The 24,972-nt window shown below is 44.9% G+C and overlaps 1 protein-coding gene across 6 annotated transcripts in view; it reads right to left on the bottom strand.

Moving 5' to 3' along the window:
- The window catches only part of DCX (doublecortin), a 98,934-nt gene that overhangs the window by 70,863 nt on the left and 3,099 nt on the right, over positions 1-24,972 (bottom strand). For 5 of the 6 annotated variants that reach the window (XM_080554486.1, XM_080554488.1, XM_080554489.1 and 2 more), the window contains 2 exons: positions 11,532-11,738; positions 9,598-9,988 (listed from right to left, as the gene is read on the bottom strand). In XM_080554486.1, the coding sequence (XP_080410612.1) occupies positions 9,598-9,961 (364 nt within the window). In that variant the 5' untranslated portion in view covers positions 9,962-9,988; positions 11,532-11,738. Of the gene's footprint in view, positions 1-9,597; positions 9,989-11,531; positions 11,739-22,853; positions 23,115-24,972 lie in introns of those variants that run through there. The other variant, XM_080554487.1, reaches the window with a different exon arrangement.

Here is a 24,972-nt window from a genome sequence, read left to right as displayed (position 1 = left end):
CAAAATATATATATATATATATATCCCATCCAAAATTAGTTTCAAGCTTTGTCTGTAATTTATAGGGTCCTATCTACCTAAGGTTTTAAGATCACCTTAAAGAAGGATTTGTAGGATCTTCTTTGGGGCCTGCAAACCTGATGGATCCTAGAGGACTTATTACTAGAATGAGACTGTAAAAACAGTCTCCCTAAGAGAATGTAGCTGTCTAGTCTGAAATGACTCAGGCTGCTGAGCATTTGAGGATGCACTAAAAAAAAACAACAGTCATTGCTAGAGGAAGAAGCTTTTGTCCTTTGTCTCACCATTAGATAAAATTTTAATAGGAACTGAAGGCATAACATGGGTACCTGTAGGATCTTAGGGAGTTTCTTTTGGTACTTTATTGGACTGATCTTACAGAACGAAGTTCTTTAAACAATGTGATAGCTTTTAAATCAAAATATAGATTTAACTATTTTGAATAACAAAAAAAAATCCTTCTGCAAATACAGACTAGCTGCATTTCCTTATCAGTTACCTACTGCAAACTCTGTGGCCTGGATAACTTTGAAAAGTCTGCCCAGCACCTGAACCTTGCTTTCTACTAGGGGATCTTCTAGGACAGGATCTGACGTCTAATCAGCCAAGGTATAAGTATGTATTTCCAAAGAGCCCAGCAATTTCCACAAAAAAATTATGGTCCAGGCATGTAACACATACGTGGTACACAGTGTTCATGTAGTTATTCTTCAGCTGACTAAATTGCATTTTTGATGGACATACTCCTATGATCCCTTCAAAGACTACATGGAAAGACCACTAACAGATATAATGCCATAGAAACCTTTTAATAGGCTTAAAACAAAGGGATACATAGTACTTATGTCCTTCCTACTACTCTGTTTGATTTCACTAGCAGCCATTGAAACAATGCAGAATGGTTGCTAGTTTTGAGTTTTTTTTTCCCCTGACTTCATATCCTGTTTGCCAGAAAGTGGTGAGTGCTCGCAGTGATTACACCACCAGCAGCAGCTCTTCTGTCTCTGCAGCCGTGTAGTGACCGAAATCATATATCACCAAGAAGGAGGTATTGTTTTCCCTTCTGAAGGAAGAACAGAAATACAACAGAAATACAGAATGCAGAAAGCTGGCTTCATGATGAACACTATTAGTTGGGCATTTTTTCAACTCGTGTACCCCACACTAACATAACCCCATCAGGAGGCTCTGGTGGCCTGACCAAAGAATACCAATCTATATTTGGGGCATGCCTGCTGTCAGAAAAAAAACTCAAACTATGAAGTTCCCATAGCTGAAGCTCCTTAGTGTCTCACATTTCTCAAATTGGACGCAACAGAAGCACAGATACCCCAAAGTGTTCCATACATTGTAAGGAATTCTCACTGGAAATAGATTGTTTTTTCAAAAGCACTCAATTTGATAAATCTTTCTCATTAATAAGTGATAAGCTGTGGTTTATCTATCTGCTTCAGCCAAGCGACATCTGGTGCAGAGGGGGCCCGTGCTTCTCTCGTTTCATAATCAAGTGTGAAGCACAGCAAAGAGTTTGGGATGCTCAAATTGGGGAATTAACTCTAAGAACCTGAGCCTCCCTGAGCCAATAACTCCCAGGCAGAGGCGCTTTTGGAAGCATGCTCAACGGAACAGTAACATGATGCTTTGAGAAAAGGGATTCCTGTGTTTAAATGCAATACTAGGAATAAGTGACTTGAGTACTACTCTTACCTCTGCCCCAGGCATCCCTGTGGAAGCTCCTGACCTGTGCCTCTGCTTCCCTGCCTGAAAAGTAGAAGTAGCAAAACCTGCTACTGAAGGGCTGCCAGGCTTGACTATAAGCTGTTTACATACTTTGGGATACAACAACAAAAAATGTATGTATTTGTGCTGCGTTCTATAAAACCATGAGGTCTTAAAGTATATTTTCTATGAATAAGTTTGACATTTTATATTAAGCGAAAGAGATTATTGGTCTGTTTAGTAGAGCTAGCTGTCCAGTGTATTTAGAACAGCACACACTGAAGGCAATAATGGCATAAGGCAATACTCCTCTCCTAGACTTTGTTTCCACAAATGCAGTATTAGGTAGTTGTATACACACTTTCAGATTACACTCACAGTCACAAGTGGAAAATCCAATCAGCTCTTTTTCACTTTGTTTCATGTAACCAACCCCTAGCGGATATTTTATTGAATTCTAAAACTGGCCCGAAATTTGCTTGGAGTGATGTGGCTCTACCCTTCAGAATAGCAGTTCTTCTCAGCATCATTTCGTTATAGTAGTATCGCTCCAGGGAAGAGGCATTTCCTTCTTCCCCTGACCTACAGATGTAACCTGAAGCATTAATTTCATTTAAAGATAACTACAATTTATGTCTTTCCAAACCCAGTTTATGGCTCTCAAATAATAACCACATAACTGAAGTCCCTCAGTAAGACATATCCCTTTTACCATTTGCCAACCTGGAACATTTGCTATTTTACTTCCTACAGCTGAGTTTTACACAAATTTTACCAGAAGGTAGTAGCAGGATCAAATAAAAATGGTCTGAAGTCACAAGAACTTTCCAGCTTTGAATACGTGTTGTGGCCAGAGGATCTCTAAGGAGAGAAATCTCATGGGGGATATTTCGATCAGAGAGGAGCGGTTTCTTTGCTATACCCATCTGTGCTAAGCCTATGGTGAGAACTCAAGGTGTACAGCTCCATCAGAAGTGTACCTGATAAGCACAGCATGGCTGTAGAAGTGCACAGCATAACAAAGAAAGGGGAAGAAGCAGATAGGAGATTCAGACGAGCAAAATAAATGGCTCCAAGAAGTACATTGCTCGCCAGCCCTGAATATAAAAATCTGTGCACAAATATTTTCAGGAGCACGTCTTTAGACAGCAAGCAGCTGTGTACATGTGCAGAAACACAGCTAGAAGCCATGAGAAGGTATGATGAACAGCCATTTCACTGCTTCCAACAGAACCCTGAGCAGCAGCCCCAAAGAGAGAGACTCGTATGAGAGCTAGGAGGCTTCAGTAAAAGCAAGAAGCATCCCTGACAACACCCAAACTGCTGCTGAATACTGCACTGCAAGCATGACACCAGTGGTGATAAGGACAGCAGCTTTCTCGTGCAGTGCCGGGTCAGTGCAAGATGCCCTTTCTGCGAAGCCAAAGCCCTGCAGGACAATGTGCACTTGGCATCACAGCAGCGTACTCCAGAGGTGTCACTGTTTCTGTTGTGCCACCAAACCAGCCAAGGCATTTATTTGTTCCTTCTGTCCTGCCCTAAGCAATAGATGGATGGCAAGCAGAGCTTTGACCTTAGGTCATAATCAGCACATTTGCTATTTGAAGCCTTGGCTCGTATCACACAACTGTTCTGGCTACAAGTGCATTACATCTTACTGTGCTACCAACTTGATAGAAGCACAAGGCAATTATTCAGCTCCTACAGAAGGGATGATCTCAGCATAGATAAAGTTTGCCTTAGAGAAGGTTTCTTAGTGAGATTCTAAGCTCAAGATGAGTGCTAAGCCTTCAACCCTCTTACAGCAGCTCTTTTTGACAATACTAAATAAGACAGGCTGCGCTTTCAAAAAAGTTATCCTTTCTCAGCATGCACCAGCAAGTTTTGCATGCACCAGCAAGTTTTCAAGTGTAATGAACTACATGCAGAAGTGGAGAAAAATGGGAAAAGCTGGACTGAGGCCATTTTGAAAGTGCAACTGCTAACAGTTATTCCAAAAACTGTCTCTGTGGGCTGCAGTCAATTATTTTGGTTGTTAGCTCTACTGTCTCAAAGTTTAGACTTTGCTACTGTGCCCAGCTTTCGTGTTTCATGGGATTTACCATTATTCCAGTAGGAATTTAATGGACTGTATGCCTTGCAGAGTTCACTATATATTGTGTTAAAGCAGGCCTTTAAAATCAAATGCATGAACTTCTTGCTACTTTATGGATTAAAAATGATCTTCCTCTGCTTCAAGACCTACTCCACCATGGTAAAATGAACCATGGAAGAGCTTCCTTCCTCTGGCTGTTCCACGGGGAGCTCTCCCATGAGAGAAGCACCTTTTGTTCTCTTGAAAAAAATTAAAAAAAAAAGAGAAATGTATGATTACCAAATTGCCTTCACAACCACGTGATGCCCAAAAGGAATTTTTCATGTCAGGTTACCTGCAGGGACCATACCACTCCTAGTGTGATGGCCAGGATGAGCAAGGAAATAGAACCACAAGAAGGTGTTTTGTTATAAGGGATGTAATTAGCCAAGCTCTTAGGAAAACAGCCATAGAAAACAATCCCACAAGTTACCAAGGCTTCAATATTGGATTACACGAGCTTCAGCTTTGCATACAAACTGCAACACACACACATTGGGTGGGGACTTCAATATGCTTCCTACAAACCCCGCACTCCCAGCGCACACCAGGCACTGTACAGCTCCAGGGTGGAGCCTCTCCTGTGATTACTTTAAACGCTCCTGGACAAGATTTTGGAAAAGACTCCCTGGGGCATGACAGGATACAAAAGCTTGGAAACACTTCCTGGAATATCTCACACAACCCAAGAACGTTTGCACTTAAACCCCACTGAGCAAAACAAAAAATCCATTCAGCTTTTTGTAATGTTTAAACTGAGGCAAAAACTCATTTCAGACTAGAGCAGCCCAGCACAGGAGAAGGGCATGAATCCACTATGTGGGCACTCCAACCACAACACAAGGGGGGCTCTGCCCTGCCTAATGGCCTGAGCACACCGGGAGCTCAGAAGGGAAAATCTCTACAGCTTCAACTACTTGTTGTCTCTCAAGTATTAATTTCCATCTACAGTCTGCATTTTTGCCTTTACTCACCATGCCTATACTATATTTGGATTCAGTAAATGCTTACTTCACACTTATTTCTGATCCTGCAAAGGACCTTTTCTTCACATGAAATCATCCTCTAGAAATAGGTCCAAAGTCCACTTTTAATAAAATATCTGAACCATGCAAGTACCTCCAGACCTCTGACCAGACCCTGAAAAAGACTCAGGAAACAAATGAAGGCACTTGAACAAGAAAGCTCAGAGCTCTGACTTCCATCTTTTTCTCTTACAGAACTAGGACAAACAAGTCAGGCTGCCCTTCTGCATCTCAGTTCCTCAGCAGTAATAACTTCTTCCACCTTGACATGTTCAGACTGTAACTTCCCTGGGCTGGAAGCTCTCTTCGTACACATTTGTATGGTGCCTTGCACAGTAGGATGCCCGGTTTGGTCAGTGCCTCTAAGCAGTGACAAACATTAACCTGGGCAAGGTTGGGAATCCAGCTTCTGGGGGAAGTGTCAGTTCCCCGCTTCACTGAAGTATCACAGCCTCCACCAGGGGTGAATTTAACTCAGGGCTGTGCTGCCTTCAACAGCCAGGCGTCTGCCCTGGGCTTGGGCTTCGGCTTGAGTCACAGCTCACCGTCCTTTGCATTATGTCAAGAAAAAGCCAGTGGGGCCACACAAGAAAGCAGCAGAATTATGGAGCGGACTAAAAATAATCTTTTGTCCCACAGAGAGCTCATCTGTGGGACAACGGAGACAAGAAGTTGCAACCCGAGTTCGGAACACATAGCCGAGCATGGAGTTTCTGAAGACGTCTTGCTGCTGAAGTCAGTGTGTAGCATCTGCTTCCACCTTTATCCAGCCCTCCTTTCAAAGAAAAAGAGCAGTCAGAGCTGAGGCAGGGAGGATTTGCCATCTCATTGCAATGGGTCTATAAGCACGTGGGTGCTCAAAATGAACCAAGGAACAAGTCACCCCGTCAAAGGCACGAGGATTTTAGTAGAAACTTGAATGACAATGTAAGCTGCCCTAATATCAACGTGAACAAGGCTGGAAAAGATGGCTGCTTTCCTTTTTATCATCTTTCATATTCAAGTTCTCACAGCACCAGGTGCAGAATTAACTGTTACAATGGTAGCTCAGCAGTAATCTATAAAGGCAACTTCATGTATGTCCTAAAGCCTCAGTCACCAGAACCCCTTATAATATGAAGTTCAGCTGGTGCTCTTTTCCAAGATTCACTTATTGACCAGAACAACCATGCTAGATAGCAGCACTTGGGCCCAACACTCACTCCTGACTTAGCAAAGAGAGCGTGCCAGTAGAGGATGCTGTCAGCAACTGACCAATAAGTCAGGATCAGCTGTAAGAGAGAAGTAATAGGATGCTGTATTGCATTAAAGCAACATGTAGATTAAGGAGGAATGCAGTCCTAGAAAATGGCAGCATGTACTTGGGCACTATTTACAGATACGTTAAAACCGATGATGAAAACTGGGGGGTCAAGATTAAGATAATGACTGCAGTGATGGAAGACTGCCATTATAAGTGAAAGGGAGAGAGAAAACAATGGTGGATTTTGAAAGAAGGTCACTGGGAGACATGGACATAGACAACTCTGGCACAGGAGGCAGCATGGAACAAGCAGCAGTGACAGGTGAGAGCTCAGCAGGCAGCAGAAAGCACTCTGTAGTTGGCAGAGTCCTGGTGGGCCTCCAAAATGAGAAGGTTTTAGGGTTCAGTACTGGAAAGGACCAGGAGGCACATCCCAACTGATGGGTAGGAGAGATGTGATCAGAAGAATAGAAGAGATTTCACTCGTTCCATTTCTGACAGATTAGGAAGTAAAACATTTATCCAGAACTTCAGGAGAAAGGCCCCTAATGCCAGGTGAGGAAAGCCTACAAAGTCTGGCTCTGGAGACCAAAAGGGTTACTTCCAAGGACCATTTAATTAGTAGCACACCGCGTGTTTTTGTTCACCTGAAATACATGCTGTCTCAAGGTTACTGACATTATGCAATATCACCCCTCTACCCTACAGAAAGAAGTGCACTCAGGCTACACCATATACACATTTTTAATCATGCTGAAGTAATCAAGTACGAAGTGTGATATGAAAGAATATTAGTAATTTACAAGCGATTGCAGATCAAACGGAGATTAACCCCTCTTTCATGACTTTTTTTCCTAGGTTCTACTTGTTTATTGGAAATTACAAGAATAGTCACAACTTAAAATCACAACTTAAACTGCTTTAGATGCTCTCAGTCCCCAACTAGAAAGCTAATTTATATGGGAAACATACTGTTAGTACCCATCCTGTGCTTGTATGCCACAGTGTAAATACTCTGACGTTCTGTTCCCATGTGTACCTAGCACACAGTTATGCGAACACCCAAGCTAATAGCATAGCTTACCACAAGGTTGGCTGCAACCACAGTATTAATAATCAAAAGCAACGTCTCTTCAAGATTGCTTTTCTACAAGATGCATGGGGCATTCCAGCAGTACGGGAATGTTATCATTAAACAGTCAATAACAGCATACAGATCTGCTGTTGCATTTTGAGACACTGGATTCTTTTGTTTTCATTCTGCTCATTGTATTTTCCTTGCTGATGCTCTGCTGGGGATACCGCAACACAATCCCATTCTGGTTTTGGTGACACGTCTTCAGTGCTGCTTCCAGCTACTGCTTTGGCAGAACCCAAATGTCAGCACATCCTGCCTGTACCCCAACCAGTAAAAATATATATATTTTTTTTTTTTCAAGAATTAAGTACTTATCTGCAGAAAGAAAAAAGTGAAAACCAGGCATAATAATGAAAGGCCCGTTAACTTATGACAGAAAGCAGGAAGGGTGTAAGAGAACTGCATTTTCTCCTACAGAGTTACTCCTGAAGACATACACAAAACCTAGGACAAGCAGGACTGAGAGCTGTCATTAGAGAAAGGCTGTAGCCATACTAAAGGGAGCACAGAAACAAAGAACAGAATCTCTAGAATTAAGGGAGGCCACACCTCCATTTGACAGCTGTATGGTAACTCAGCTGAGAATAACTCCACTAGGACTGCGTCAGCTCTCTGAAAGGCACCAACTTGTTCCCAGTAAAAATCTTCTACGAAAACTGGTATCATTCCATTGTGTGCTTTTCCCCACAAAGTATCTTGGGGAAATGAGTATCCCACTTGCAGATAGAGAGACCTAGGGAAAGAGGCTCAAGTCAAGGTCACACAATGACTCGCTGCTGAGGCTGCCCCTGCAGTTCCATGGCTCACACAGGCTCACAGCCATTGTCTTATTAACAGCAAAAGCCCTGTGGTTTTTCTAAAGTAGCCAAATCAGCCAGGTGATCTGCTTGGAAGGAAACAGACCAGGGAAAAGCACCTCTTTTCTTGCAACAGGGTACATCCAGACAAAGGATGGAGTATTTGAACCGTTCCAGGCAGAGAAAAGCAGTCGCTGTGGGTGTCCTCCACGCACCCTGCTCAGGCTGTGCCGCCAGCAGAGCACGGCCACGCAGCAATTTCATCCTGGGCATCCTCCTGGCAGCACCCACCTGCTGCAGAGGGAGCTCCCCACACACAGACACAGCTGGCACTGAGCTCCGTGGGAGCACACTCATCCCAGACAGAAGGATGGATTTTTGTCTCATCCTTCATCCCACGGCTTAAGTGATGCCCAGGGGAACAGGCAACACTGCCAGCCCCTCTAGAAGCAGGAAACGCTCAAACCTGCCCTGAGCATCCCCTGCACACTCACATCTTCCATGCATTAGATGCCTTTCCACAGTTCCCCACAAACCTACCACAGCAGCCCACCCCACAGCAGCCCCTACCGCACAGTCCCTGCAGAAGCACTCCCCAGATACACCCGCCTACACCCCCCCCATCTGAACACTTGCACCTCCCCTCCATACACAGCTCCACACAGGAGCCCCCGGCACTCTCCCTTTCACACACAGCCACTGCAGTGCACCCCGAGCATGAACCCCCCCCAAGGAATCCCAGTGCCTCCTCTGCAGTTAACCCTCCTTGCACATTCTTCCACACAAATGTGTAAATCCCCAAATTTTGCCAAGTGCAACCCCCTAAAATCCATCTCTGTGCACACGCTTTGTTCATTAACCCCCAACACACTGCGCAAGCGCCCGACACACCCCTCCACACTCCCAAATGCGGCGTGAACCGCTCACACACCCCTTCCACGCCCCCACCATGGGCACCCTGCATGAACCCCAACACTCTACTCCACTCCCAACACCCCTGCACAGCCCAGCCCATGCCCCCCCACACACCTTGTGCATGAGCCCCCCGATGCACCCTCCAGACTTCATAAATCCCTGCCACCCCCATCACGCACACTGCATGAGCCCACCCACCATTACACACACGCTGCATGACACCCCCAGTACCTCCAAGCCCAGCAGAGGACACCCCCAGCACCTCCCCTTTCTCCATTCACACCTATCCACCCCAGTGGGACCCCCCCTCGCAGCCTGGACAGTCACAGGGACACCCTCAGACAGCCCCTGAGCGCTGGATACAGCCATGTCTCGCCAAGAGACAGACACGCCCCTCCAGCTCCACATCTGCTCCAGATTAAGCGTGCCAGGTGTTCCCCAGGGGCTGGCACCTCTCCAGGGGTACAAGGAGATTGGGCAGGTTCAGCCCAGAGGGGCAGAAGCATCCCCGAGCCCCTAGGAAACGTGACCTTAGCAGCAGACTGAGTGGTGCAGCCCCCTCCTCACCCCGCCTCCTCACTGCACCAGGCAGCGATGCTAATTACCTTCCTCCAGCTCATCCATGCTCCCGATCTTCCGCGCCCCATCAATGGTGTAAATGTAGCGGACTCCCTGAGGCAGGTTGATGTTGTCGGACAGGGAGCGGGTCAGGTCAGCCAGGAGAGCATCAAAACTTCGGAAGCGGTCAGAGGACACAGCGTATACAATCCCCTTGAAGTAGCGGTCCCCGTTGCGATAGAAACGCACCTTCTTGGCTTTCTTCTCATTGCTCAGCGCCTGTAAGGTCCTGGTTCTGTAGAAGCTACAGTGAGCACTGTGAGTGGGGCTGGGCAGCCCGTTCATACGTGAGCCTCGCATGTTTCTGGACGCCTTGTCTCTTTCGTCAAAGTGTCCAAAATCAAGTTCCATAGTTTGGTGAACCCTAAAGATCTGAAGCTGAGCAGGAAGATGGGGAGAGAAAGAGTGTGAAGGGGACAGGTTAGAGCCAAGCAGAGCCACAAGCCAGAGAAAAACAACACTAATGCAAGCGCTGTGTCTGGAGCAGGACAGATGTATTTGGGAAGCGTCCCCTCCCCTGACCCAGATTTGTATCGATTCTAGGGGCTGAGGGTAGGAGTGGTCCTGGCGTTTTGAAAGGGATCCAACTACTGGGGGCAGGGAACACATTTCTAGAGAGCAGTCTGCTCCTGCACCTGGGAGTTTTCGAAGTGCAGTAAAAGGGGACTCGGGGCCAAAAGGGACACATGACAGTTGCAGCTCGGCCCCAAAAAACTCATCCAAACACCAGTTGGCAATGAATTAAACCTCTGAGCCCTGTGAGGTTTCCTTTGGCAACAGAAAACAAGGAGATCCCAGTGAGTCAGCCCTTCAATCTGTCGAATCACGGAAGGAACCAGAGCATCTGAATATTTAACGTTAGAATAAACTGGCATTTATGAAAGAATGGTCACAGGGGAATAAGCAGTTTCTTTGTGACAGCCTGTTCAATAAGGGTTAGCAATGAGATCCAGCCCACCCTTCCCCCTATCCGCAGCCCCCTCCTAGCCCATCAATCAATTCCCAGGACCAGCCTACATCTCTAAGAAGAAATGACTGGAAAGAAAAAATCTGTCATTGAAACGAGGCTTCTATGAGCTCTTTTCAGCAGCCTGAGCCGCTTCTGAATTGCATTTCTGCTCCCGTTTAATGAGGAGGAGAAAATAAAGGGGCTATTTCCAACCCCCTTCCAGCCTTAAGTGATTTAATTGCTGGAAGTGCCCCTGCCCAAGGGACACGCCGCCCCTGCCAGCTCACCTTTCATTGTTCTGAGCACAGGGGGCTCCTAGCGCAGGGGAAGAGCAGAGAAAAGCAGGGACTTGAGCTGACAGTCATTAATCAGGAATTTCTGCATAGCCCTTAGTTTATACCCAAGAACAACCTTCCTCCCGCACCAAACCCCAACACAAAAGGAGGAGGAATCCCCCAGCCCTGCAACAGAAAGATTTCCACTCCCTTGGCACAGCCAGGAACATGCAACTCATGTATGTTGCTTGCATGTTAACACGGGGCAGGAATTGGATTCACAGCCCGCACTCGGCAGCCAGGTATAAATGTAGGAAAAGCTGTTGCTATCTCTTCCCCGCCCCTCACATTTGCCAGAACTGAGCTGCTTGCCTGCATTTTACAATGTCACCGTGACCTGTACGTGAAAAATCATTGTCCCCAGCCTGCGGTAAAGCAGATGACAATGCAGGCAATCCATAGAGAAACCCCAAGTTCAGAACGTTTTCCCCACGATGCTAGCTGGGGTAGATTCAGGCTTGTGTCATGTGCTGAACAATGAAACATCCAAGCAACTTTGGGAATGAATCAGAGGATGCAGGGGTTTTGTTTTAAAAATGCTTTGCAGATGCTGCAAGATACTAAGAGAAAGATTCCTCCTTCCATCTGACATCTGTTACTTTTCTGCATGCAAGTCACTCGAAAGAGCTCTACTCACCGGTTTTCAGCGCACAGGGTGGAGATGCTGAGAGAAAGAAAACCAGGCTCACTCTGCCTTTGTTGTCTGAGCTCCAAGCAAGAAATTCCTGCCAGGGTGGATGAGACGCCTCCTAGGTCCTAGTGCCTTGTTCGATCCCTTCATGGTAACTTTGCCTCGGTGGGTTTTACTCTATCATCATTCAGCTGCTTGTAGTCTTCTCTGTATCTGAGGGGGGAAAAAAAACAGGGTGTGTTCTTTCCAGCTCTGGATATGTTAATAGACAGGTAAACAAAGAGTTTAAAGGGGCAAGTTTGGAGCCTGTGTTCTGAAGGGAAAAAAATTCTCCTTAGCTCTAGCTTCACCAAGAAAGCATCTGGCCCCACTGAAAAAAAGAGCTTAATTAGACTGATGCACCAATTTTATAGGATTACCAGTACAGGGAGGTCATGGCTACAAGCCTACGATGTGTTACGATGCTGGCACAGGACGCCAGTGTGTTAGGAAAGCAACTAAGAAAACAGTTGACCAGTGGCACTGGGCCCAGTCTTGCTGCTGTATGGGTTTTACACAGCATTCATGGTTTACACTGGCAAGCAGGAAGAGACAATTCACTTGGTGGTTCTGCATGCAGTGGCCCTGAATAATTTTTCTCCGTTAACATTGGACATAAGCCAAAGCCAGGGCTCTGAATTCATTCAAGTACCCAAAGGGGTTGGGGATGGAGTCAATCGCCACAAGCTTAACCCAACAGATTCAGCCTGGCTCAAATCCCAAACGAAGTGAAGTTTGGATTCCACTGCAGAAGGATTCAGCTGTCGCAAAATCGCAAGAGGCTCCTTCCCTGAGACAGCAAAATCTTTCACCTGCTTTCTGGACAAAGATTTCCATTCTGCCAGGGGAAGAGCAACACTGCGAGCCCCACTCCTGACCCTGCTGGTGCTGGTCCCCTCTTTATGTTAGAAAAGAATAAGCCTTGGAAATGGGAGGGTCTACCCATCTGTAGAAGGAAATCTTTCCTAACAATGCTGTGTCTGTTTTGAGTGAAAACATAAGATTTTGTCATTCTGGCGCATTACTCATTTATACAGAAAAATTTAGTATTTATTCCAGCTTTGTCTGCCTTGTATATGACAGTCCAGGAATGCTGACAAATCCACTAAAAGCTCCTCTTTGTTTCCCCAGCAACTTTCACACATGACATTTGTAAAGTTTCCTTACTTCCTGAAACCATCCTTTTATTCATATAAGGTTCCTCTGCACCCTCTGCAAAAGCTGTCGGCTGCTCCCCTTTGTGCTTGGTGGGATCACTAAAGAGGAAGCCACAGATCTGCTCTCCTTCCTCAGCAACTAGCACTTGAGGGGACCACAGGAGAGAGCAGGAACTGTGCTTCTCAGGGCATGTCAGTAGGTCTCTACATGCAGATGCAAGAGTTCAAGGATTCTCCTTCCCATTCCCAAATTAGAAAATATCTGGACATGCATCACCATGTGCTTAATCAGTCCAGGATTATCAATTCTTACCTATAGTACTGTTGTAACTATACATGTATTCATATTTTTTAAATGCAAAGGTACAAACTATTATGCATGTGCTAAGTGCAGTAAGAGCAAGAACAGAGAAAAACAAACTTAGTCTTCAGTGGTGCGCATAACTTAGACACAGAAGAGGCAAACTGTTTGGGATCGTGTCTGAGGCATCTGGATACTAGTCAGGGGCAACGTGGCAGGATGACAAAATTCAAGAAGTCGGTGGAATCGTACAACTTATCTCCCAAGTATGACTTGTTTGGGGCATGCTGAGGACAGCACGTGGTCTCAGACAGCACTAACAGGTGGCTTTTGACTTCTTTCCACATTTGAGACCATGCCCACTGGTAAGAAGATGAAGTGTGTGGATATGGACATGCTTGCTTAGGACACTGCCAGAAGCTTTTTGAAGCATGGGCACTTGCTTTTAAAAGCATTCAGATTTAAGCAGAACTACTCTGGCAAGAAACCCGGTATTTGCTCCTGGGCTACACAACGTGGCATAGAAATAACCCCTTCTTGGTGAGTGTAAGGGCCTACTTCTGACTGGTTTTATTGGTCAGGCAGATGAGATTCTTCAGAGCCCCCAAGGAGTTTAATGCTGGTCAAAACATACTTCAGAAGAGAATATCCTCTGAGACACTAATCTGAACCATATTAGGCAGCATGAGATATTGAGAATTGGAAAATATCTTCCCATCAATAACTTCATCTAGATAAAAGGGAAAGATAAATTTAGCTTTTCATATTAAAATATCTGCTTTAAATCAGGTGAATCATCTTTCCTCCAGGAAGCTAGCATTTAAACTTCTGCCTGTGTAACTAAATCTGGAAGAAGACGTGTTTGTTGACATTGCTGGGCAACTGCGGTACTTTGGAGAGAAGCAGACTGCAGGTAAAAGGGATTTTGTGACTACTTCTCTGCTAACTTCTGTACATATAAGTAGAAAATCCAGTTTCTATCATCACAAGTCAGTCTTAAGTTCTTTCTATGTCAACACCACCACCCTGTTGCTTTGCTATATACCATCCTGAGCTCTATAAAATAATTCTATCTTGATAGCACAGCACATTTTACCCATCAGGATGTAAGTTTGGGTGATAAGCAGCTGAAGTCTGGCTGCACCACAGATGAGAATTCTGGAAAAAATTAAATCAAGCAATCATTGCTTTTGAAGGAAGTCTTGGATCATCGTACTCCAGTCAGTCTATTTAGATGCACATGTTTAATTACTTTTCTTATTTGAACCTCTGTGCTTTTGGACTGCTTTCAAAATGTCATCCCTGATCACTCCTTTCAAAGCCTTGTTTGATGAGATCTTATATGCCAAAGCCCCCTGAAATCACACGTGATCATTTCAGGGCTCTGCTAAATGTGTCAGAGCAGTCAAAGACTAAGGCCCGTAAGGCCAGCGGCTCACTTTTGACCCTATAGAGCAACAGGCTTTAAGCCTGAATTTTCAGAGGAGCTGACAGTTCCTTGAAGAGCTATCCTGTATTAACCTATAGAGTTAAGTCCCTCCTACATGATACTGCGAGCTAATAAGCAAGGGGGACTTGGCAGACTTTCACCACATAACATTTGTTTCCTTTGGAGATTTATTTTTACAGGGACCACACACATCTGAAAGTCTTTTAAATACCAATGCTAGTAAGCCAAAGTCAGCTTGCTGCTGGGGAGAGAAGGGTGGAGGAATACCTCCACAGCATGGCTTCACCACTCTGAGCCTTGTAACCTCTGCAGAGGCGGTTCAGACTCAAGTCACAGATAGCCTGAATCTTTAAAAATCCCAGGGAGCAGCAGGGACAAAGCTTTCTGCCTGGGGAAGGAGGAGAGGGTGCAAGCTGAAGCTTCCAACTGTTTGGCTGAGCTCTACGGCCACCTCCAGCAGCCAGACCGTGTGGGGCTCCTCACCTGCACCTCCCAGCACCAGCACCCCTCAGATGGGACTTGTCACTGCTCTGGAGCCAGCCTCCAGATCCCACCAGCTGTGCTGAGTCAATGTTTCCATGCTGCAGCCCTCTACCCTTGGCAAACACCCCTCAATTTCAGCAGATTACTTTGGCTTCAGATAAACTTCTGCTGAAATTTGGGAGAAATGGGCCATGCATGCTCTGTGGGATCAACAGTACGCATGCTGCAAGTGAAAAGGCCATTCCCTGGGCTAATAAACCCTTTGTAAGTATCTGGAAACAATGCAGCTCATAATGAGTAATTCAATGACTCACTGAAGACATTCCCTACACATCCAGATATGAAAAAGCACTAAAACACACGACCGTCATTCAAAGAAAACCTTTTGCACTGGGTTTCATCTGGCTCATCCCCTCTCTATTACAAGCAAACCATCTAAATCAATGTTTTTCTTCTGCAGCTGAAAACAAATTTCCTGATAGCAGAAAAAGCAACACCCCCACCACAGTACCCCATGTTATCCCATACAAATCCTGCCACATCCAGGGGGTTCCACAAGCCAAATTTTGGTGGCAATCCAGTGGCACTGTTTTTCCTTAACAGCAATTTGCAAAGCTTGCAGAAAGCCATGGAAACATCTGCCACATACATTGCCTCTACCCTGGGGGAGATGCAGAGCCTCACAGAGGTTGACAGTACATTTTTGCTGACCAAACTAAGTATGATATATGGCTTGCAGGTTCTAGCTAAGGTCATGACAGATGGGACCACAAGAAATCCAGATGTCTCCTTTCACAGAGGTTGTCCATGGGCTGCATCATAACAGTAGACTCATGACCAAGACTAGAAGTTTCTAGATAATTGACCTACAAGACTAAAATTTTAAACAGATGATGAAGAATGCCTTCTGTGGCCTCAGTAGTCATTAGGAGCGTTTGAACTCTGAGAAGATATTCAGCACAGCACAGGACAAAGACTATAAGTAATAAGAGGACAAATTACACCAACCTGGAGTTCTCAACCTCTGAGGCTCATTTTGAACTTTGGAGTTGCAAGAAAATCATGATCATCCTGTATGATTGGCAGACTACAGGCCTACGAAGTTTACAAGAGGAGTAGGAAGGCGAGCTCAATGCTCTTGGTTTTGAATCACAACTCATTCCAGTGCGTGAAGAAGTCCCTATCCTATACAGATCCTCCTTTTCCATAGTCCTAAGCATTTCTCACATCCATGTACCCTAACACATTGCCCATAAGTACTCTCAATTGATGCCCACACTGTCTTTGGAGCACACAGCCCTTATTAGTAGAGGGCTCACCTTCAGCCCATGATTGTGCCAACACACCTGATCTCCAGCAGCAGCACATGGGAGACAAACTCCCAGGGAAAGTAGAAGGCTCTGAGGAAACCTGTCTGCTGGAAGATGAGCAATCAGTATTTAGAGCGCGGATTCTGGCTGAGCTCAGCTGCTGTGCAGAGATGCTGAGCTGTCAGCTACATAGTAGAAATAATTGTCATTCAGCTTGCTCACCTCTACTAGTATAACAGCTGAGATAGAGGCAGCTCAAAGGTTTTTACACTCTCCAAGAACGGAGAGAGCAGAGTGGGAAAGTGCTTTTGTGCTGGTGTCTGATTGCTTTCAGGGGATGGTTCCAACCTGTTTTGCCCTAAAAAGTCACAGAGAACAGTAGCAAATGATTTTTTTATGGCTGCATATACTGCTTAGCTATTTTGCTATTTTTCTTCAGGCATACATTTATCTAAGAAACTGATAATCATTGCTTTGAATCTACACTGAAATTTAAAGGTAGATACAGAAATTAACAAATTTATTTTAATCTGAGATGTTATCTGCTCAAAACCCCATACAAATTAGAATACATGAGCACACAAAGATTGTTGTTAAAATACCAATGAACACATTCTTGTTTGCATAGATGTAGTCCCTCACTCTAGAAGGACACAGACTCATTACAGTCAGCCAGAATGAAAAAAATACGCTATAGCTGAAAAAATACACTACAGCTGACATCTCCAGTCAGCTTTCTCCAACAACCAGATCCAACTCTGCAGACACCATGCTAAACTGAACCCGATCTCCTAGATTTCTACAAGGCTTTGGAAAGCTGGGCGTTGCATGCAGGAGCCAGCAGCACCGTCTGTTTGTGGTACAAGGCATCCTTGAGTACTCTAAGCATGTGAAGGAAGCAGGTTTCAGAAAAATGTGATAGGCAAAGTCCTGCCTCTAGCAGCTATCAATGCATCCAGGGATTTTAGATACCTCCTGAGAACCTACTAAGAGCTACATGTAGGTTTTATCTCTGAAACAAAGGTTAAGGTATGGAAACACTTCAAGACACTGCCTTCCAAATAGCTGTACTTAAAAGCACTGAAACTCTGATCTGAACTTCAGCAGCTCATCTGCTCCCTGCATGCATGCCAGAGTTGTGCTGACAAGTGAGAGATGGCTTCAGGCAGAAGTTCTCCTGAAGCTGACACCAGAAACTCCACTGTTGATTCTGATGGCATTTCATCTTCAGATTATGCATGTTCTGTTCATTATGAACTCCCCTCCAAGTTAAGATAAAGTTATTACATGTCACTGGCCCAAATCTCCAGGTTGTGGGCTACTTCTGCAGACATAACCCTGACAGCCAGTCATTAAAGTAAGGCTTGCCTTACTTTTAAGCCTATACAAACCCAGTCACCTCTGGGCTGGTCACGCTAGAGAAAATTTCTTGTTCTCTACTTTATGTACTTCCCACATTCCACTATGGGATATCCATTTTAGGCCTCCTTCCTTGCTTCTTCCATAGAGGTGTGAAAGAGGGACCTTGAGAGAGGGCTACTTTTACTGTGGGCAGTGCTAATCACAACAGAGTGGATTACCCACATCGCGCACACATCACTCTCACAATGCAAGTAGCACCAGCGCACTTTGGTTCCCCGTGAGGTTGGCAGATGTGACAGGAAATATCTGTGCGCCACAGATGAGAGTGACTGTGTAAGTTCAGTGCACAAAAGGTACCTCCACTGCGCCTCGCAAAGCAGCAGAGACCTGCGGAGACCCATAGGAGCTCATCTGCTGGCAGCAATCATCATCAGGACCTCAGTGCAAACCATTCTTGCTTTGGGCCACTTCCTTAGGCCATAGGTGTCTGTAAGACAACAATGATGCCACCCTGTGGCAATACTGAGCATCAGGAGTGAAAAAACTGATCCCTATTCAAGCGTTAATCAGTTAGGAGTGACTGCCGCTCCCAAACGTGCTGTTTGGTCCCTAGCAAGGAAGGGAAGGAAACGGGGGTTGATAAGCAGTCACCATGCTCCAGCAGCAGTGCAGTAGCTGTGGGCCATGAAATGCCGGGAGGGACTTGCAGGCATAACAGCTGGTCTGGTTGTTTAGATGAATTGCTGTGGCAAAAAAGAAATGAATGACCTCTCCTTACACACTTTGCATTTCACACCCTCCTACCCGCTTTGCGGAGAAGCAAGATGCTAGAACAGGAAAGATCTTGGCTTTCTGCCTTGGAATTATGCAAGGACACTGCAAGCTCTAAAATATGGTCACTTCCCCTCAACTCAGTGAGCAGTAGCATCCACAGAGGTCTGTTCCTTACCCAGATACAGAACTGATGGCCATATAATGAGTATTCATCATCATAACATGCAGTGTCTGCACAGCATCACATTACTTCCTGCTAGAAGTGATCACCTGTGACCAGAAATTCAGGTAAACCTGAACAATACAGCTAGTACTTAATTACGATGATTTAATTCAAGGAACTAATCTGATAGACTTGTTTTAACTTCCTCGTAGCAATCCAATTCCTATAAGCTGGCTATTTTTCGTACAAGTTTCAGCACAGACTATACATTTGCAAGAACCTAACAACATCACCGGCAAACTCAGCCTCAGGAAGCCCACCTGAGCCTGTGAGTTTGAGTTCTCAAATCATCCTCAGTGGTTGGTCAGGCCCAGACTGCTGCTTCTTGACAATGATGCAGCCAGATTTACACACACCTTTTCCAGTTTGCACAGCAGGATTAAGTGATTTATCCCTAAACTGGAAAAGGAACTTTTTTTTTCCCATTACAGGATCTTCAAAATCAGAATGCCCCTTGCTTAAACTGTACCAGTTTATGCTTTGAGCTATTCTGTAAGGAAACAAGCTCCAGAGGCAGAGTTTTAGCTTAGTATTACATTAAAACATTAATTGTGATGTGACTTATTTGATTCATGTCAGATGAAATGAAGGCTTTGCAGAAGCTAAATTATTGTTTTGTTTCACGTAGCCTGTTGGGTGGTGATGGTAAATCATTTCAAATCGGAACAGATCCTAGGAACAGGCTCCCAACGGGACAACAAAGCTTTCTTCTCCTTAGTGCAAGGCCTGCTAAACCAGCACAGGCAATTGGTTGAGGAGCTTACACTTAGAGAAAATAAGTTATCAGGCAGTTACATTTCAGGCTTGCTTGACCCACACCCCCCTTTGTAGATGCCCTTCTCTTTGCTCCCCCCAGTAGGAAGCAGTTAGAGGCAGTGCCAGCAGATGGCAACCCACTAAGAGGTTTGCAGTGCCTGGTGGAGCCATGCTGGCCAGCAGCGTGGGCAGCCCAAGGCAGCTGCCTTCCTGCCTTGGCAAGGCAGCAAGAGGACCTGAGAAGTTTTGTCATTGCAATTGAATCTTGGAAGGAGATCAGAGGCTCTGGAGGATATCCAGCTGTTTTGGACTTTACTTCAGCCACTCTGCGGTAGAAATGCCTCTGCAGTATTACTAACAACCCATTCTGATAGTCTAATTCATTCCCTAAAATTTGTGGTAGCCCCTCAGTGCTAAGGCATGGGAAGCTCACACACGCAGGTGGCTACTGATTGGTATGGCTCAGGGTCAGTCTCTCTTTTTACTTCCAAAACCTTTGCAGAAGGGCAGTTTCCTTTAAGCAGAGCCTTCTGAAGTGCACGCTTAAATTCACACACACTGGCATTTCAGGCAGATTATACAGCCACACACAGACCATTTTCTACATATCCCCATGCCCGAGGTTTCCTTTTATCCAGCTCTAGGAGAACCTCTACTTTATGCTGTAAATTACTGTTCAGACATTTCCCTCCCTCTGACAATTCATGGCACGAGGTGTTTTAGGGTTTATGTGCAGAAAACATTTTGAATAGTGTTTTAGGTGTTCAGATTTTTCCTAGATGTTTAAAGGCTAGGGGTTAATGGGTCTGATGGTCCTTGCAAAGCTAAAGTGAAAGCTTCTTTAGTAGGAGCAACACTTTATTCCAGCCCATAGACACAGGAACAGGGTGTCCAGGTACACATCAGAACCTCAAGGACCAGAGCCAGAACACAAATTCAGGCAAGCCACAACCCACTCTGCATCCATGTAGCTGGCAGCAGCTGAGCTGGATGCTGACAGCCAGGAGAAAGACGCTGCCTGCCGACCACGCCTTGCCAGCCTGGCCCCCACAAACAGAGCACAAGCAGAATATTATTCCCCTCATACGGGAGCCCAGCCTTTTCTAGAGCCTGTGCTTTTGCATTTACAAAGGGAGAGTTTAGATCTGCGACTGCGAAAACCGATCAGTCTTCCCAGCAATTAAACCCTAAACCCAGACACGTGCTTCAGGAACTTGAGGTTTTTGTTTTGGTTTGGAGAAGGTTTGAAGAACTGAAAAACATGATTTTTTTCCCATATAGAATGGTAACTCCCAAGCAGAACTCAGCAGGGAAGTACTACTGAAAAAGCAACCATTTTGGAGTCATTAAGGGGGAGATGAGTAAGCTGTCTAGCAAGGGAGGAGATTACAGCAATATCCTGCTAATTAGTAGGGGAGGAGACAGGAGGTCCCATTCATTGAACTACTGCTTTTAATTAGGATCTGGAGTCACTGTGTTGGAGGGCTGCTTTCTACCCCCTCATCCAGAGGAGATGTTAGCAGTAGTTTTATGTTAATTTATGTTGGCCAAAAACCTAGCAATTTTAGGAGACAATTAGATTTCAGAGGCCAGCTTGTTAATATTCATTTCAGCTTCTATAAATACATTCCTAATCCACTGCAGGATTTAGCAGGCTGTGGATGTGTCATTGTGCACATTAGATTTGTTACAGAGCAGGGGGTTGTGTTAGGTCATGTGGGTCTCTAAGAGAGGAGTGAGCCCACCCTGTGACAGGGATGGATGATAACTCGCTAGCTGTCTTGTGGAAGGTGGTATATTTGTGTTTATGCTAGAGTGATAAGGTACTTGACAGGCCCCAGGACAAACACACATGATGTCTCAAACAGCTGCTGCAAGTACAGTCTTCATCTTTGTCTCCTGGGCTTCCCATACCAACTTCAAGTTACTGTTCCTAGCAGAGCAGGCAGCTCCCAGCTTTTTCCTTATGTTTCTTCATGGTCTCTCACATCCCTCACAGAGAAACTGTTTCAGAGTCTCTCCTTTGCTTCTCACACTCATGTTTAGTAAATACATTTGTACACCTTTGCCCCAAAAGGAGGTAGATAGCTCTAAACCAGACTGCATTTGTTAGGAAGCAATTGACCATCAGTTTCAACTTTGCTGCTCCCCACCAAAACTCTCCTCTCCAGTTCATCTAGAACCCATCAGAGTACAGACACCCAAGAAGAGGCATAATGTTATAGACACCCCTTTCCCCCACCACACACAGCCCCATCACCATGCACTGCTCATTCCATGTGCTGCCACTCACTTTCCCAGGGATCAGAACTAGTTTCAAGGTAAAATTTTACCCTGCGCATACCCAATCCAGTTTCAGCCAGAATATTCATTGGTTTGGCTCAACTACTGCGAAGTGTCTGCTGTTTGCAAAATGTTCAGAAGTTACAAAATGGGATTCATGAGGAGAGTTAGTCATATACAAGACCTAACACCCTGATTCTAAGAAAATAAGAGATTTCTAGAGCACTGAAACCTAGCACACAACACGAATTCACAAGTTGGAATAGGCTGCATCATGGCGCAGGCTGGCAAAAGAGCTTTTGATTCCTTTCTGTTCTACACACCAGCTGGAAAAAAAAAACAACCAAGGGGCGGTATAATGCTAAGGGTGAGCAGTCCCAAAGCGGAGGAGAGGCACTACTATACCTTCATGAGAAGCCAGGCTGCTCCACACCTCAGCCAGGGAGTTATGGAGTAGATTCAGAGGGACCTTAATGAAACGGGTCTTTGCTAGCAGGGAACACATCCTTCAGAAATGAAGCGGGCAATAACTCATTCTGGTATAGCTATTCCCTGAAGCAAATTGCATTGGATTTGTTACTGAAATAGCTAGCTCGTTACCCCAGCCTGTGGCAGAAGCAGCAAATGCCAGCCATCTGGAGTGCTAGATGGCCCACTGCCAGAAGAGCTGTGATGCTTTGGAAGAGGTAGAGAGCAGGGGTGAGTTAGAGCAATGAGCACAAGTATAGGAGAGAATGAAGGGAGAGGAAAGGAAAGGACATATAAGAAAAAATAAGGAAGAGAGAAGTACTCTTAAAGAAGCTGTAAGTGATGCCTAAGAGGAGCAGATGCTGGAAACAAGCTGATTTCCAGTCTGTTTGCTAGCATAAGATAAATAAAGAGGTGACCTTACCAGAGAGGAGGATTAGAAAAAAAAAGAAAGAAAGTATAGAAGCTGAAGAACCATTCTGGAAAGTATTTATCCCCCTATACTGAGTTGGGAAACTCCAGAACACTGTAAATGCCCTGACCCAAGCACCAGAAGCACAGCAGGGCCATCACAGCATAATTTTCTGCCATATTTGCATGCAGAGTTTGTTTCTCTCACTGATTGAGCCCAGAGTCATAACATTTGGCATACAGCCCTCCTGAAGACTCTGCTTGTTGTCTTCAGCCAAAGTGGCTCAAGCCATCACAGAGGTTTTCCTTACCCGGTATTCTGATGCTGCAGTATGAAAAGCACACAGGTGAAGCTAGGTCTTTTTCACAGCCCAAAATATATTTTCACATTTGAACTCTGTATTGTGACTAGCTCATCAGCACAAGAACAGCCACTGTCTGACAATACACACTTTTTTCAGGAACATAGGCTAAGAGAATGCTATTTATTATGTACAGAAATAGGATCTAAAGTCCAAATTCTTAGTGACTCCTGATGCTAATAGAGCAAAAATTGACCTGTAGAACATAACAAGTAACAGCCCCTGGTAAAGCTTTACATACCTGCTAAATAGAGGCTTGCTGGCAAGGATTGGTTCAGAGCAGAGGCCAGGTGGAGCTGTTCAGAGTACTTAATGGAAATTGGGTGGGTTGATTTCCTTGCTGTTTACCAGCATTAGGCTAGGGTAGATAAATTGTAATACTTGAATACTGTTTAAATTTTACAACAGCTTGCTATGCAAGAATGCTGGTTTACTTTCCTGCTATTGTGGGCTCTTAAAAGCTGAGATCTTTGTGCTGCAAGGAATGGCATTTCGAGTCTAATAAATATAGAAGTCAGGACAACTACATTTGCCTTTCCTTGGCAAAAGGATATAAATCAGCCTATGGCTCTATCTTCCTGAAAAGTCAAGTCGTCTAGTGAGTGTCTTCCCACTACTCTCCCCTATTTTTCCCTTCTCTTTCCCTCAGGCTCCCTAAAGAAAATTACTGTTTATGAAACTGCATGTGAGAGTCATGCCTGCAGAAAGCTAATGCAATATTGCTGTGCTGTAGGGCTGGGATGCTTTCTCTGGAAGCAGATGAGAACAAAGCTTTCTCTGTAAGGAAGAGGCAAGCTGTCTTTTAGATGAAACTTGACAAAGACTTTTGCCCTTTTCCCCAAAATGAAAATGTGCTAGCTTGGGATGATTCTAGGGAGGAAAAGTTATATCACCAGACAATCAGGAGGCCAGCAGGTAACACTGATTTGGCTGGCCACAACTAGAAAGCTAGGTCAGGTCAGGGTTCATCCAGTTCTGTGTCCCCTAGACACAGCAAGACAGATGCTTTCTGAAGCTGTTGTAAAACCTCAGTAGTAACACTTGGGCACTAACCTACCCCTGGGTTGTTTGCCAACTCCAGATGGTTAGTGGTTGCTCCATGCTGTAAAGTTTTGGGGCTCCTTCTACTCTATTATAAATTTATAAATACTTCTTGTGTAGTATTTATTGTCTAATAACTTCCTAAATGTTTTGGAGCCCTGGGATACTTGACAATATCCAGAAACAATGAATTCTAGATGTTATTTAGAAACTTCCAGCTAGCATCTACTATACAAAGTGGTTGTCACTGGATATTCCTGTTTATTACTGCCTATTGATGCTTACTGCTGTTTGCAAATGAGTATTGACACCAAATAAAAGAATGTGATGGGATATGCAGTGAAGATGTGGGTGATATTTTTGGCTTCTAGCATGTCAATCCATTCTTTTTCAGTGACAGAAATCTCAAAGGTAATGAAATTGTTATTGCTGTGAGTTTAAATATCAGCCAGATCCTGTACTTGGTGAGAGATGAACCAACCTTTTATCACTGCAGGGATTTCACACATAAATGGAAACAGAATATGGTTCTACCCTCTGTACCTCAACAGCTGCTCTGAACAAGAAATGGGTGGCAAGGAAAAAAGAGCCCTGGCATTCAAAAGGCTTGCTAAGGAATCCCCATCGTGTCATCTAAGAAACAGGGAACCTTCTGGATACAGCAAAGGGAAACTTTCAGTGAAAACTCACAGCTGTTTCTATTAGGAATCCAAATGTGCTTTGAGTTCAGAGGCAATGGGTGGCTCAGAACAAGCTGGTTTGCAGGGAGTGTTAACTAAATGCAGCAGTTTGATCTCCAGCCCTTACAGATGCAGAAGTGAAATCTTCAGAAAGTTGTTATAGTCCATTTTACAGGTCACAGGGGCAATTGAGCAGAGATTTTTCTAGTTGTCCCCAAGGCATGAGGGCTGGTAAAGAAATGTCTGTTGCAGTAAACAAAGGGTATGGCAGCTTTTCTCTCTGAACCTGTTATATATGATTTCCTTCTTCTTCTGCTCCTGCTTTCAGCTCTCCAACTGGCACAACT

This window comes from Anser brachyrhynchus, assembly GCF_964034855.1.
Source record: "Anser brachyrhynchus genome assembly, chromosome: 13".
Taxonomy (NCBI): domain Eukaryota; kingdom Metazoa; phylum Chordata; class Aves; order Anseriformes; family Anatidae; genus Anser; species Anser brachyrhynchus.
This window is presented reverse-complemented; position numbering and strand designations above follow the sequence as displayed.